Consider the following 14,305-nt stretch of genomic DNA (forward strand, 5'->3'; position numbering starts at 1 on the left):
TTTTGTATTTAGTTGGATATTTTTAGATTTGAAAAGACTTTTTATGAAATTAAATAAACAAGTTGACTAGACTACTCAAACTTTGAGGTGGCATGTGATGATGAAACGTGGCAGATAAAGCACGTGATTATATACGGAGCAATTAATAAACTTTGATAAGAGCAACGTTTGTTTTATCTTCTTCTATCTACTTTTACTCCAACGCCTCACTAACTAGAATAACTTAATGATATAATATATCATAAACAATTGAATATTTGGTATGATTCGTCTAGGATATTATTTTACTTTTTCGTACACATTTGATCTTTTATTTAAAAGAGGTTTTGTTTGTATTATTCCACAATATTCCAAATGAAGTCGCAATATATGTTAATCGATCATCAACAACTTCTAATAATGTACTTATACATGTTAATTCACGAATACAAAAAGGGATAAAACATACATCGAATGGTCTCGGGTCACATGTCTGAGAATTTGAACTCTCACCTACTTAGGAGGTGATATCTTTCCAACACACCTACTAATGGCCATTTGGAGTCAAAGAATAGGCTTTTACTTTTGTGAAGAAAAAACATGAACGATATTTTTTTTTATCACTAAATACTGATATTTTTTATAATAAGTAAAAGAATCCATCAAAGGTAATGATCTAACAATCCTCATAATTTAATCATCAAAAATTGCTAAAATTCATGATCATGATTGAAATGAACCAGTAAAATTGAACATAAGCCGACAATTTGAAAGTAGAAATAATAAAGGCAATTTGGAAGATGTAGAGTAAAAATTAGTGGGGTAATCAAGGGATCGAAAATGTAAAGTGATAGAAAAAGGAGGACCATATCGGGTCACTTTTGGGGTGATATTTGTGTCCGGTGTAGGCGGGAGTCCATGTGCCAGACGGAGTTCACTTTATTCCCTTTGTTTCCCGGTCGGTTGAGCCCACTACCACGAGGCCCGCTTTCAGTTTCACTCACTCAGACACACTTGTATCTTCTGCATACATGTTTGTACATGTTTTTGGACTCTTCTTCCTCCTCTACTTCCTTTTATGAAATTTAATGACGATGGCGGAAAATGATTTTTGTTTTTATAGAATCTAAGACCACTTCAGTTTTAAACTGATCCCCACTTTGAATGGGAAAGTAATTAAGGAGTTTGAGTTACATAGATATTGAGGTTTTTTCGTTTGTATGTAGATGTTAAATAATATATTATCTAATTTGTTAGAAAAACGGAGAGAATATAGGATATGAAAATAATCAGAATCCTGGATATGGTACTAGATCGTGTCTATTCAATGTCCATGTCATTATGCATAAGTTCGACCTTACAATCGTCTTGATATCACGAATCTTGTAATATGATAATCCAAATGTGTGGTGAGTTGTGTGTGATATTCAATCGGTCATGAATTGAATGATCATATTTTGACTATTTGTCATGAAATACATCATTGTAGGCTATCCGAATAACATGTTGATGTATGAGATGTCTTATGAGCACCCAGCCAAAAGCCAACAAAGCCAAAATAGTTCTCGAGTAATGTCGACTAGAGCTTGGTATTTAGCTTAAGTACTCAAACGAGTTGTTAGACATTGTTTCTTACTCCTACGCATTAGTGAATCCCCACAACAAAAAACAGTAACATGTAGTTATTGCTTAGCTGTATGCATGTCTAGTCACCACTCACCTTGAATTAGAGAAGGCTATTAAAATCAGCGATGTCAAAAACTTTTGTGGGGCATTGATCCCGTATGGGGATATGTGTTTAAAAAATTAGAGCTGCCCCGTTTTAATTTTGGGACCGGTGTGGATAATATAATGTTTTTGAGATGTTTTTAAGTTGATAATATAATGTTTTTGAGATGTTACAACATTTACTTTTTTAATATATAAACTTTTTAATATATAAATTTCGGTAACTATTTTTTACCTAAAGAATAACATCTTTTAGGGAAATAAAAAAAAAAAGATGATTCTTTTAAGCGGAAACAAAATATCAGCCCAAAAATTATGTATACGGTTTCAAATTAGACCTCATTGTCACATTAAAAGTGGATGACACGTAATTGTCAATGAAACTTGATATGAGTTGTATCAACTCTTCATGTCTTTCTAGTAATGTTGTAATGTTAGAGGTTTTTGTCGCACATAAATAAATATATGAGACAATTTTAAATGATAATAGTGTTTGCTATTGTGATTGTTTATGAGGTCTAATGCCCAAGTCATGGATACAATACAGAAGGTAGTGTGTAAGGTCTTGGGAAGAGTTTATGGGGTAAGTAACAGAAACTCAAACACATTTACCTAACAAAGACCATTTTAGACGAATACAAAACTAGGTCAAGTCCTATTATACAACTTTTTATAACCTAAGTTAACAAATTTAGTAAACCATTACATACCACATCCTCAATTACCGAATTAGAAGACTATATATAAACTTATTTTATGTTTATGGTATTGACGAAAGTGAAAATCTGTATATTTCGGCATCGTGGAGTGAAAAAGACCAACAATATCCAATTGTGTTTGTCATTGCTCTAATTTACTACGTTAGCTTCAGAATATGCAGTTGTCATAAAAAACAAAACTAACAACGCTATCTATGGAGGGCTGGAGGCTGCCATATTCCAAAGGTTATTGGGATGAAACAAAACATATACATCATGTGTTGGCTTGAGGGTCCTGAGAACATAGAATAAGACACAAGAAGAAGAAGCAGCACATGGCTTATTAATACTCTAAGATCCCACGGCCAAGAAAGACAATTTAGAGGATGATGATGCTTTTATTTATTTTTATTTTTTTATAAATATTTTATACAAAGATGGGTCTTAAAAATGTGTAAGACGGAGACGATTATATAAAAGAGTATATATAAAAGGAAATATATAAGACGAAGACAAATATGACTTAAAATATATAAGACGAAAAGATTTTTAAAGAACACAAATTTTCGATTTTGGGAAAATTTTAGTGCTTATATAAAAATATTGAGTTCCAGGATTTTCTTCTTTGTATTAATATTAACTATTTATATAACTATTTTATTGTAGTAAAAGAACTGTCATCAATATAGTTTTTAATAACTGTCTTAGAAAAAAAAATAGATAAATTTACAAACTAGTAAGATTTAGAAAATAAATCAAATACCAAAATAACTACAATTTATGCATAGACCCCTATGAAAATATCAAAAATAATGCAAAAGTGCCACGTCGTTTCGTGTCATTTTCGCAATATGTTTGGTATTATCTAAGGTGTTGTTTGCTTTTTGGAAGCAAAATTCATGAGATTTACGGATCACATTTGCAACTCTTTGCAGCAGAAGATGTGAATTAAACGGTTACAACCTATAATAATAAACTTGTTTGTTTTGTAACATTTGCAGACCGCTACAACAAACTGAAAATTAAATAACCTAGTTTTACAAACTGAAAATAGTTCTCAACACCGTAAACTGATTTTATAAAAAATTGTGGAAAGTTGGAAACAATAAAAAGAAATTGTATCAAGTCCGTATATCAAAAGTTTTTTTTTTAAAAAAAAAAAAAATCAAAGTTTTAAAAAAATCAAGTTATACCAAATTTTAATTAAAAAAAACACTTGGAAAAAAAATGAAAGTTGAAAAGGTTTGAAGAGGCAAGTTAAGTGTTGCGTTGCACAAAACATACGCAGAGGTTTTGTAGTCTGAAGTCTTCCAAAGAACAAACTATTGAAAGAGGACAAGTGTTGCGCGTGAAAAACTCCATGTGAGATATAAAAGACCACGATTTTTTATATGTAAAATCCTTAATTTTCATATTTAACTTCATTTAAAAAATCAAACTTAAAATCATCGGAAGCAAACAATTTAATAAGAAGCTATTCTCAAACAACTTAATAAGAAGATCAAATCCCAAACACATGTGGGTTCAAAGCTGAGAATGACAAGAAACGAAATAAAACAAATAATCAAAAGAACACCTAAAAAAATGCTATATTTTCCAACGGAAATACAGTGTTTTATAGATTGACTTGTGAAAAAATACCAAACAATAGAAAGTTTTCCTAATCTTTGTTGTGAAGATGCTAAATCTATGCTAAAATATCAAACAATAAAAAATTTCATAGCGATTTTAGTTTCAGTACAAAAATAAAAGATGAAAAATAAAGAAGGGCCGCCAAAAAATTTCATAGCGATTTTATGGTTTTAAATAGGTGACCAATCCTGCCGAATTTACAATCATAACACCCATTTTGTAAGAAGGGCCGCCAAAAATAGTGAATATTTGTCTAAATTTATCTTTTATCCCAAAACATTAGACCGAAAAAGAATAGTCCGAAAAAAAACCGAACAAAAACAGACAAACCCAAAACCAATCCTAAAAAGAACCGAACCAAAACTATGTCTGATTAAGGCTCTGTTTACACTAGGCCTAGTAATGGCTGTCGACGCTGGGCGCTGGTCCATGACTGGTTAAGACCCAGTTAAAGGCATGGTTGTGCTATTTTAGAGTTCACAATCATTCATCAATACGATTTATATAATTAGATGTCGATACTTTTCAAAATAAATATGACATCTTGATATATATATATATATATATATATATATATATATATATATATATATATATATATATATATGTTGTTGATTTTAATGTCACCGTATCATTTGTCTAACTGGAATTAACATGTAAGCTAAGGGGCTTCATAATTTGTATTATAATATATGTTTGGGTTTGTGCGAGTGTATGTATGTATAAGATCAAACTAGAAGTCGGTTCGATGACAAGTCGGGGGGTCCGGGGTTTCCAAAGGGACAGCGCCCCTTTAGCGGGGTCTAGGGTCAGCACCCCTAGCGGGGTCCAAGGGGCAGAACATAGGGTAGAAATATCAGTTTGGAAAGTGTTCTCACGATCCAAGTTGGTATCCAGATCTCCACCACAAACCCTAAATTTCTAACAATATAGGTATTTAGAGGAAGATTCAATTGATAAAAAAAATTAAGAATTAGAGAATGAATTTGGACCGTTCATTTCGAATCTATCGTTTAAGCGCTCCAACATACCAGGCCGAGGGAACAGTTATTCATATATGAATACGTATACGAATATGTATATTCATATATGAATAAGTGTATTCATATAGGAATATATATTCGTATATAAATAAGTATAGCGGAACTGGTTATTCATATATCAATATGGCAGCGGTGGGTGGTGGCAGATGTGACAGTGGTTGGTTGTGGTGGTGGCGGAGGTGACGGAGGTAACGGTGGTGGTCGGTGATGGTTGGTGACTGTGGTGGTGGTTGGTTGTGGCAGGAGGAGGTGGTGTATAGGGATGAGATTTAGAACCGGAAAACCGGAATCGAACCGGAACCAGAACCGTTAGAACCGGAATATATAGAATCGGTTCCAGTTCCGAGTTCAAAAATTGGCTTTATCCGGGTTTGGGTCCATCGGGTCCGGGTAAACCGAAACCGGTTTTTGGAATTGGAACCACTTTTAGGGTCGGTTTTGTGAAACATTTAAAAGATGCATATCTCATTCGTTTCAACTCCGATTGACATACGGTTTTTTCCAACATGTAGTTTTATATTCATTGACTTACAGTCCCCAAAAGTCGATATATCAAAATTGGAAGTTTTTAATTTTTCAATTTTTTTGTATTCGGTGAAAGTTTTAAAACATGCATATCTAATTTATTTGAAGTCAGATTGACATGTAGTTTTTTTCCAACTTGTAGTTTACAGTTTATACATGATTTTAGACTATAATTTTGTCATTTTTGGTTTAACATTCAATGATTTACACTCTTCCGAAGTCGGGATATCAAAACTGAAAATTTTCAACTTTTCAGCTATTTGTTTTTGTACTTTGTATTATATGAAAATGTTAACACATACATATCACATTCGTTTAAAGTCATATTGACATGAGGTTTTTTCCGGATTGTATTTTATTTAGTGTTTGTATATGATTTTGTTATTATAATTTTGTTAATTTTGGTTTCATATTCAATGACTTACAAATTCCCCAAAATCGGGATATCAATATGAAAATTTTCAAAGTTCAACCCACTTTATTAATATGAAAATTTTCAATATGAAAATTTTCAAAAATGAATTACCAAAAAATTCCGGTTTTTCCGATCCTAAACCGACTTTATTCGGTTCCAACCTACCCACTTTGATGTTTCCGGGTTTTCCGGTTCTAGACCCATTTTACCCGGAATCGAACCGGAACCGTTTCCTATATACCAGTCCGGTTTCCGGTTCTACAAAATCTCATTAACCGGTTCCGAATTTTCCGGATCCAGGTCCATCCGGTCCGGGTTTGGACCCACTTTCATCCCTAATGGTGTATTCATATATGAATACACATATTTATATTCATATATGAATATTACTCATCCTCCGTCAGTCAGAAATATTTTACGGCAAAAATATATGATTTATTGAAAATTCATTCTCAAACATTTACTATTTTTTCAATTAAACTTACCCCTACATATTTATTCATTCTCATAAGTCATATCCATAACATTATCTTTTCCACAAAGAATTATAAATTATCATTAAACAAAAACCTTCAAATTACAAAACTACAGCTAATCTTACTCATAGACATTAGGTAGCAAACCAGTATTTATGCATTCCCCCCATTTTTATGTAGCGAACACCGATCCCTTTGATAACATTAATAAGACAAGCCGCAAGAATGATGAACAAGATCCATTAATGTACATTGCATTGCTTAATTCTGCTGTAAAATCTAACAGCCCATAAACAACCATCAAATGACATCTCCCAATCAATACGGGCTGTCATAACGACGGGCCAAACTTTCCGGAACAATTGGCTCACCCGTAAATGGGTCAAACTTATACGGTTGACCCGTAAACGGGTCAAATCTCATTTGTGGCCTACTTCCTGGCCTATCATTAATATAAGGATCCGGGCTCGGGACACTTTTTGAAAAAGATAAAGTCGGGGTAGGGCCCAGTATTCTGTTGTATGGATCTTGTGAAGGTTTTGCAAAAGATGGGCCCGGGATTTGGTGGGATTGGACCGGACTCATTTCCTCCATGTTTCCATAAGCTGTTGGAATATGTGAGTTTACTAAATATTTACCATAAGAAGAAGAAGAAGAACCAGGCAATTCATGTAACTGTATAGGACTTCTGTCTTCCGTTTTTACCATACCCGGTCGACTCGGTAGACGATAATCTGAATATAATGTAGAATAACGGGATGTATAACTGTCACCCCGGCTGCTGCATTGTGCACGTGACTTTTTTTAACCCATAATAGCAATGTACTTTATAAATTTTATTATTCATCTGATAATTTTATTTATATATATTTATAATTATATGATAAAACGAACCTTGGGTCAACATAGGGAAGAGAGTCAACAGATGGAAGGTGGGCCCTTACTGGTTCTCTTAATCTTAATAAACTTGAGGGCTGTTGATTGGCTCCAAATTTGTCCACCTGGTACTGTTTATATAATTATAAAATTAAAAAAAAAAATTATGTTTATTGGGTCATAAACTAATAAAAGTTTAAACAGGAAAAACTAATAACATACCCTAGAAATTAGGGCTGCAAGATAGCCTCCTTTGTCATGTTTCTCTGCTCCTGATAACATGAACTGTAGAGAAATGTGTACCGTGATCAGTTTATGAAGGACTGAAAGTGAAACTTTTTTTTTGTGTAGATACAGAATTAAAGATATACTTAACCTGATCAAGAACTGATATGGCCATGGATTCAGGTAATTCTGCTAGATTAGATAGGGATTCAACTTCGATCTGGTTAAGGTCAAATTAAAAAAAGAAAAAAGAAATAGGTCAGCTTTCAGACCATATTTAATTATTTATTAAGTAAAATAGAAAATTAAAAAAATACGGAACGTACATCGAATCGAGTGGCAATACCAAGGCGTAAAATTCGAAGTAACCGCTCTCTGACAGCTACTGGTAACAAAAGAACAGCAGCTTCATGGGGATCAACAACAGCTTCCTAAATGATTGGAAAGATACAGAAATTACAACAAAAAATAAAAATGAATATTTTAAAAAAATAAAAGACATCAAAATTAAAATAAACCTTTTGAAGTGTCTCTTCATGACCATCAAATGAATTCAAGTATGGGTCGTGGTTTTGTGGTCTGGGTTTATTTAAATTATCACGGAGCTGAGTGTTTTGAAAATCTTCATGAACCCTTTTTCTTTTTTTGTCCATAGGTCTTGCAACTTCAACCTAGTACACAGGCGTTAATGATTAAATAAATTTCAGATTTATTTTTTTATGTACGGGATAATATAAAATTAAAAAAGTAAAAAGTAAATTTATGGTACCTGAAGTTTAACTGATGGCCCACCTTTTGGGCCTGGAACTATTTTTTCATTTAGTCCCTCTATGGCATTATCAAGGTGCTACATGTGGAAAGAAAATTTAGAAATTAAAATATTTAATATACATACTAAAAAAGAAAAAATTACACCACTTACTGATCTTTGAGAAAAATGAACAAATCCAACTGAGGAATCTCCCTTGCTGGACACCACCACTTTTTCTACCTTCCCAAAAGGCATGAAGAGTTTCTTTAAGTAGTCTTCATCGATAGTTGAGGGTAGTTTTCTAACGAATGCTATTTTTATCTTGAAATAAATAAAAAAAAAAAAAAAATCATTTAACAACATATAATTCAGAATAATCATGAATTTTAAATTAGTGTGATCAATGAACACCTTAGCAAGTTCATCCGGATCTACTTCAGGATCCTCTTCAACCCATTGAACAGATGGATGTAAAGTACCACCAAGAACAAAATCCGGCTTTGATCCAGCCCTAAATGCACGTGCTGCAGTCTGAGATTTTAAAAAATAAAAAATAAAAAGAGTAGAAATATAAAAACAAGATAATAAAGTGAGTAAAATAAAACGGTTGATACTTTTGTTTAAAAAAAAAAAAAAGATGACTTACAGCATGAGATGAGAACTTCACGAAAGCAAAACCACGATTTTTAAATTTTTTACTGGTTGTCTCACTACCACTTTGGGGCATTGCAAGATCAATGGAAACAACATCTGGAAAAACCTATATACCATAAAGAACAGTTATATATAATTAATGTATAATGAAAACAAATATATAAGCTTACCTGGCGTACAACTTTATTAAAATCATCAGCACTCCACCCTAAATGAAGAGAATAACTAAGATAAAGGGAACTGAAAGACTGAGATTGTAATGAAGAGGTTATCAAAAGTTAAAACAAACCTTTGTTAAGGTTTCCTAAAAATAATGTATCCTGTGCAGCTGATGGAAGAACACCAATCTTTTTACCTTCTAGCTGGAACATAAAGGCCAAAAAAGTAAACTTTACAAAATTCTAAATTATTTCTCTCTTCTAAATTATTTTGTACCATAGATCCAGATAAGTCTTTCAGAGCTTTGTCAGCAGCTTCTTTTGTTGCAAAGCGTACAAAGCCAAATCCCTACATATTTGTGCATATAAAGAGATGTGAGAGTTTAAAAAGAGAGAAACAGATAATGAGTAATGAGAAATAATAATAATATACAAATGGAAGACCTTTAGGATGCCATTTTGATCCTTTATCAAGCGCATGTCTGTAATTTCTCCACAAGCAGCAAATACCTTTCGAACCTTGTCTTCATTCAGAGAACGAGCCAAACCTCCAACAAATACCTCCACACCTCTGCTTCCATGCTCTGAAAAACCAAAAAGAAAGACCCCAACACATGATTGAACTGGATGCATATAAAGTCTTTGAAAATATATAAATTAGAAGATGAATTCCCTATCTCAAGAACTAGTAATGTTCCTCTATTCCAAAGAAGCTACATTTTCATCTTCTTACAAATGTAATTCGCTTAAATAGTGTAAGTATAATAATGATGATGATGATGTTCGTGCGCTATATTTGAGATTCCAAGCCTTGTGTACTAGAAGAACAATGAACTTGTGGTTTCGAATTCTACCTTATAGTTAGAATTGAGGGCAATAAACTTAGCTAATGGAGGATTAGACAAAGTGGAACTTACGATAATCAGTGGAATTCTGATCCAGTGAGTAGCTCATCTGCAATCAATAACACATCCAATCTAGTAAGCTTCTTTCCAAGTTTGCATATTGCAAAATCACGTAAAACCTATCGAAGAAAATCAAGACAAACTTCTTTCCAACTGACTTGAGTTGGTCAGTTTGGTTGGTCAGTTGGAAACTGAACTCCAATTTGATACTCGTATTGCGCCACTTTTTTAGAACTTGTGAGAATTTATTTGTGCCTAAATCTGAAAGTGCATCATGTTCATAATTGAATTTCGTGCAATCAAGTATGGGAAATCGAAGTTTACACTACAAGTCTATAAATTTATCCAGGAACATTTTGATAATCAAAACTGATCATGTTCCCTGGTGTAACAAGGATGCCAATAGAAAAACATGACCGTGTTTCTCCGATTGATTACCTGAAAATGCCCCCTCAATCTTCGGAGAAAGATGTCCGTTGAGGCCAAACCCTGGTGATTCCGCCGCAGAAACTTGACTTGTTGTACGGGAAGGGAAAGGAAAGAATCCTGATACGAGGAGTGAAGTCCTGAGATTTAGGAAAAAGGGTTGTATGATGATGTATCTAACTATCTATGGTTATGGTTAGGGTTCTTGTTTCCGTACCTTCTCTCCCTATTTAGTGTTTACTCCGTGTTTTTATCTTTCTGGGTCTCTCTCCCCAATTACCAAAATGTGGCCTAACGAGTAAGGCAATCAAATTGTTTTATGTGTTATCTTTTGAGTAATTAATGTGTTATCTTTTGAGGAAATTATTGAAATGGTCCTTGTGGTTTAGATAAATTTACATGTTCATTAGATATTTGAACTTAGTATTCATCGAGGGATATTTGAACTAAGTATTCATTAAGTGTTTTTGAACTATGTGTTTATTGGGTAATATCGAAATTAAGTGTTCATTAGGTGTTCATTAATTATTGTGAATTGTGTGTTCACTAGAGGTAATCTAAGAACCTTGGCAGCACTAGATTTTGTGTCAGTTCTTTAGGGCAATCTTTAAGAATGAATGGGAGAAGGGTAATCGGTTCTTAAGATAAAGCTTTAAGAAATAAATGGAGATAATGGTGGTGTGAATTTAGATTGATTGTTTGATAATTATAAATAATAATTGTATTATTGTGGGTTGAAAACCCTATATGCTCATCAGGCTCCCAAGCCTGACCCACTCAGTTTTCTTTGCATTACAGGTAATGGCACAAGAGTATAAGTTGGTGGTCTTGACGAGAGATTTTGGATTATAGCCTAGTATTTATGAATAATTGTTGTAAGGTCTATCTTGTTCTGTTTATGCTTTTGGTCTGTATTGAACATGACATCCCGAGATTTTGTTATACAATGAAAATACATTTCTTTAAAGAAATGCTTTGATAATTTTTATCATATTTTGTTTTGGGAACAAATTTCGCAACTGTTTCCTTTGTAAAATTACTCTGATTTTAAAAACAAGGCATAAACAAATCAGTCTTTTATGGCCGTGAAATTGGGGATGTCATACTTTACGTATTATATCGACCCTAGGAGGTCAGATCTACCCTTTGGATGAGATGAGCTCAACAGAAATCGATTTTATGGACATAAACTTTAAGGGACACGGCGAGTCGTTCTTGGGACTCGGCGAGTCGGGTATTGGTTCCCCAACCTTTTATGTTTCTGAGGAAATTGGTTGAGTCTAGAAGATGAGTCAATAAGATGGACGTGATTATGGACCTGGAAATCATGGGACTCGGCTAATGTATGAGTGGACTCGGCGAGTCTAGGGCAATCTCCCAACCCATGAAGACGGACTTAACGAGTTGTTCATATAACTCGGCGAGTCATAGACTGTACACATTTATATGATGAAGATAAACTCGACGAGTTCAAGGCTGAACTCGGCGAGTCGGTTGAAGATGGTCCCTATATTATGGTTGAAGGAGGACTCGTTGAGTTCTCGCTAGACTCGAGTAGTAAAGTCGGGGGTTGTATTATTTCGAAAGAATATGGACCCGATGAGTTGGTGGACCAACTCGGCGATTCAAGTCAACTGGAGGTTGACTTTGACCAAAGTTGACTTTGACTTTAACCTGGGCTAGAGTTGACCCTTGAAGAGAAGGGTTGGTTCCCAACCCTCTAAAGAACTTTAAACGGTCCAATAAACCTTGGACTCAACTTTCTCTTTTTACCAAACCTTATAAGTCCCTTCCACATCGAGACTTTAAGTAAAACCGAATCTCTAACTTCAAAAGTCATCGGTCTTCGCTTTTTGTCAACATAGCTCTTTTGACGATCCTGAGCTGCTAACATTCTCTCCCTGATTATTTTCAGCTTTTTAGCAGTTTGATGGACTATCACTGGTCCCATAAACTGCTTTTTCCCAGCATCAAGCCAACAAGACGGCCTACGACATTTTTGTCTGTACATAACTTGATAAGGTGTCATCTTTATGCTCGAGTGGAAACTATTATTGTAAGAGAATTTTACCAAAGGCAAATGTTCATCCCAGTTACCTTGGAATTCCAGGGTACATGCTCTCAGCATATCTTCAAGCGTTTGTAACGTTCGTTCGCTCTGACCATCAGTTTGTGGATGGTAAGTTGTACTCAAACACAACTTGGTACCCAATTCCTCTTATAAACTTCTCCAAAATTGCGAGGTGAAACGGCTGTCACGATCTGACACAATCGTTAACGGAACACCGTGAAGCCTCACAATTTCTTTCACGTAAGAATTCACAAGCTTATCCATAGACCACTTCTCATTGGCTGCTGTGACAACCCAGAATTTTCATTTGTATAATTTCTACAGTCAAACACTTCAAATATTAGTCAAAAACATTTCAGTACATTTTTTACCGGATTTAAGTCCGTTTGGGTGTTTTATTTGATTTTAGTCAAAACGATTTAATAAAGGAAGTGTCGTTATGAGTGAGGTGTAACAAACAAAACAATTAACACCTTAGCTAGGTGTTTACGTCCAAACAAGGGGTGTTTGGGCCGTAAACACCATTTTCCCAAGAACTCATGCATATAGCATGAGTTTACACCCTTTTTCCTCATTTCCCACTCTCCACCTCAAGAACACCAATCTTTTCTCTCAAGTATCATCACACACTTCCTCAAAATCCGCCAAAAACGTAAGTTTTCCTTCTTAGATTCGTTCATACAACACTTAATCTAGTGTTTATACATCATTTCATCCATGAATTCTTGGTTTTTACATAGATCTTCAAGTGCTCTCCAAGAACACACACTAGTGTTTTTGGGTCCTAAACACTCTTACAAGCTTCATATAAGTAAGTATACTCCTCCTAGCTAGTTATTTGCTTAGTATACTTGATAATCCATGGAATGAACACCAAAATCCCCAATAACACATGTGTTTACGGTTGGGGATCTCCCAAAACCGTAAACACCACTAAGTGGTGTTTATATGTCTCTAACACCTTCTAATGCTTGGATAAGAGGCTAGAAACTTGCATGCATGATCTAAGAACCACAAAACACGAAAAGGATGAAGTGGACAAGAGTTTACGGTCGTCAACCCAAGGGTTTACGATCGTAAACTCCCATGGAGTGGTCCAAAGGCCGCAAACTCCAAAGGAGTGCCATTTCGAGCCCTAACCACTTCCTAAGCCCTTGATTCAACCCTAGAGCACTTCTTTGTGAAGCATGAGACCTTGAAACATACAAATACACCATTCCCATGAGTTTACGACTGTAAACTCATGGGGGAAATGGTCCAGAAACCGTAAACACCCTTAAGGGCCACCATTTGAGGAGTAAACTCCAAAGTGAGGCCATACTCTCCTTAGGTACAACCCTTAGCACTCCTAGCACTTGAAACAAAGTGTTTTCATGCATTAGAGTGTCTTTACTTACTTAATTAGTTATTAAATAACTAATTAGATACATTTATGTATCACTCCATGTTACATAGGATCCGGGTGTGTGTTCAAGTCCTCACTTGACACCTAACATCCTACTTGGCACTTCCATCAAATCCACTCACTACAGGTGAGTTCATACCCCCTTAATCAACCTTTTAATTGTTTTTAAATGCTTTTATGGGGGGATACAAGTTGAATAAAAAAAAGTTATAGTATCAATCACATGTGATTTATAACTTGCAACCAAAAAGAATTTTCTATATTTTTAACTGCTTTGCTAACAAAACTGCTTTAAATGTTTATCAAACTCATTTTCATGTTAAATTGTTATAAAACTA

At 34.3% G+C, this 14,305-nt stretch overlaps 1 protein-coding gene across 7 annotated transcripts; it reads right to left on the reverse strand.

Moving 5' to 3' along the window:
- Positions 1-6,454: 6,454 nt before the first annotated feature.
- Positions 6,455-10,792, reverse strand: LOC145032141 (uncharacterized). 7 transcript variants are annotated; one of them, XM_078980844.1, is made up of 17 exons: positions 10,709-10,792; positions 10,504-10,631; positions 10,078-10,114; positions 9,605-9,744; positions 9,438-9,509; positions 9,292-9,364; positions 9,173-9,210; positions 8,995-9,108; positions 8,760-8,879; positions 8,520-8,669; positions 8,367-8,444; positions 8,116-8,268; positions 7,924-8,028; positions 7,749-7,817; positions 7,595-7,657; positions 7,391-7,503; positions 6,455-7,277 (listed from the first exon to the last, which is right to left on the reverse strand). In XM_078980844.1, exons 3-17 carry the CDS (start codon positions 10,112-10,114, stop codon positions 6,815-6,817), a joined length of 1,788 nt encoding a protein of 595 aa, XP_078836970.1. In that variant the 5' UTR covers positions 10,504-10,631; positions 10,709-10,792; the 3' UTR covers positions 6,455-6,814. The 7 variants fall into 7 exon arrangements, with proteins under 7 accessions (XP_078836970.1, XP_078836973.1, XP_078836971.1 ...); XM_078980847.1 differs by lacking the exon at positions 10,709-10,792 and adding an exon at positions 10,224-10,326 and having other exon boundaries at positions 10,504-10,702; XM_078980845.1 differs by lacking the exon at positions 10,709-10,792 and adding an exon at positions 10,209-10,326 and having other exon boundaries at positions 10,504-10,702.
- Positions 10,793-14,305: the final 3,513 nt, after the last annotated feature.

This window comes from Lactuca saligna, chromosome 2, assembly GCF_052625555.1.
Source record: "Lactuca saligna cultivar CGN05327 chromosome 2, ASM5262555v1, whole genome shotgun sequence".
Lineage (NCBI taxonomy): Eukaryota > Viridiplantae > Streptophyta > Magnoliopsida > Asterales > Asteraceae > Lactuca > Lactuca saligna.

Excerpts from the sequence above, each read along its gene's own strand:
- LOC145032141 (XM_078980844.1), bottom strand. The coding sequence starts at position 10,114 with ATGAGCTACTCACTGGATCAGAATTCCACTGATTATC. Across the intron at positions 9,365-9,437 it reads AAGACTTATCTGGATCTATG|CTAGAAGGTAAAAAGATTGG; the intron begins GTACAAAATAAT and ends TTTATGTTCCAG. Across the intron at positions 7,818-7,923 it reads GTATTGCCACTCGATTCGAT|ATCGAAGTTGAATCCCTATC; the intron begins GTACGTTCCGTA and ends GACCTTAACCAG.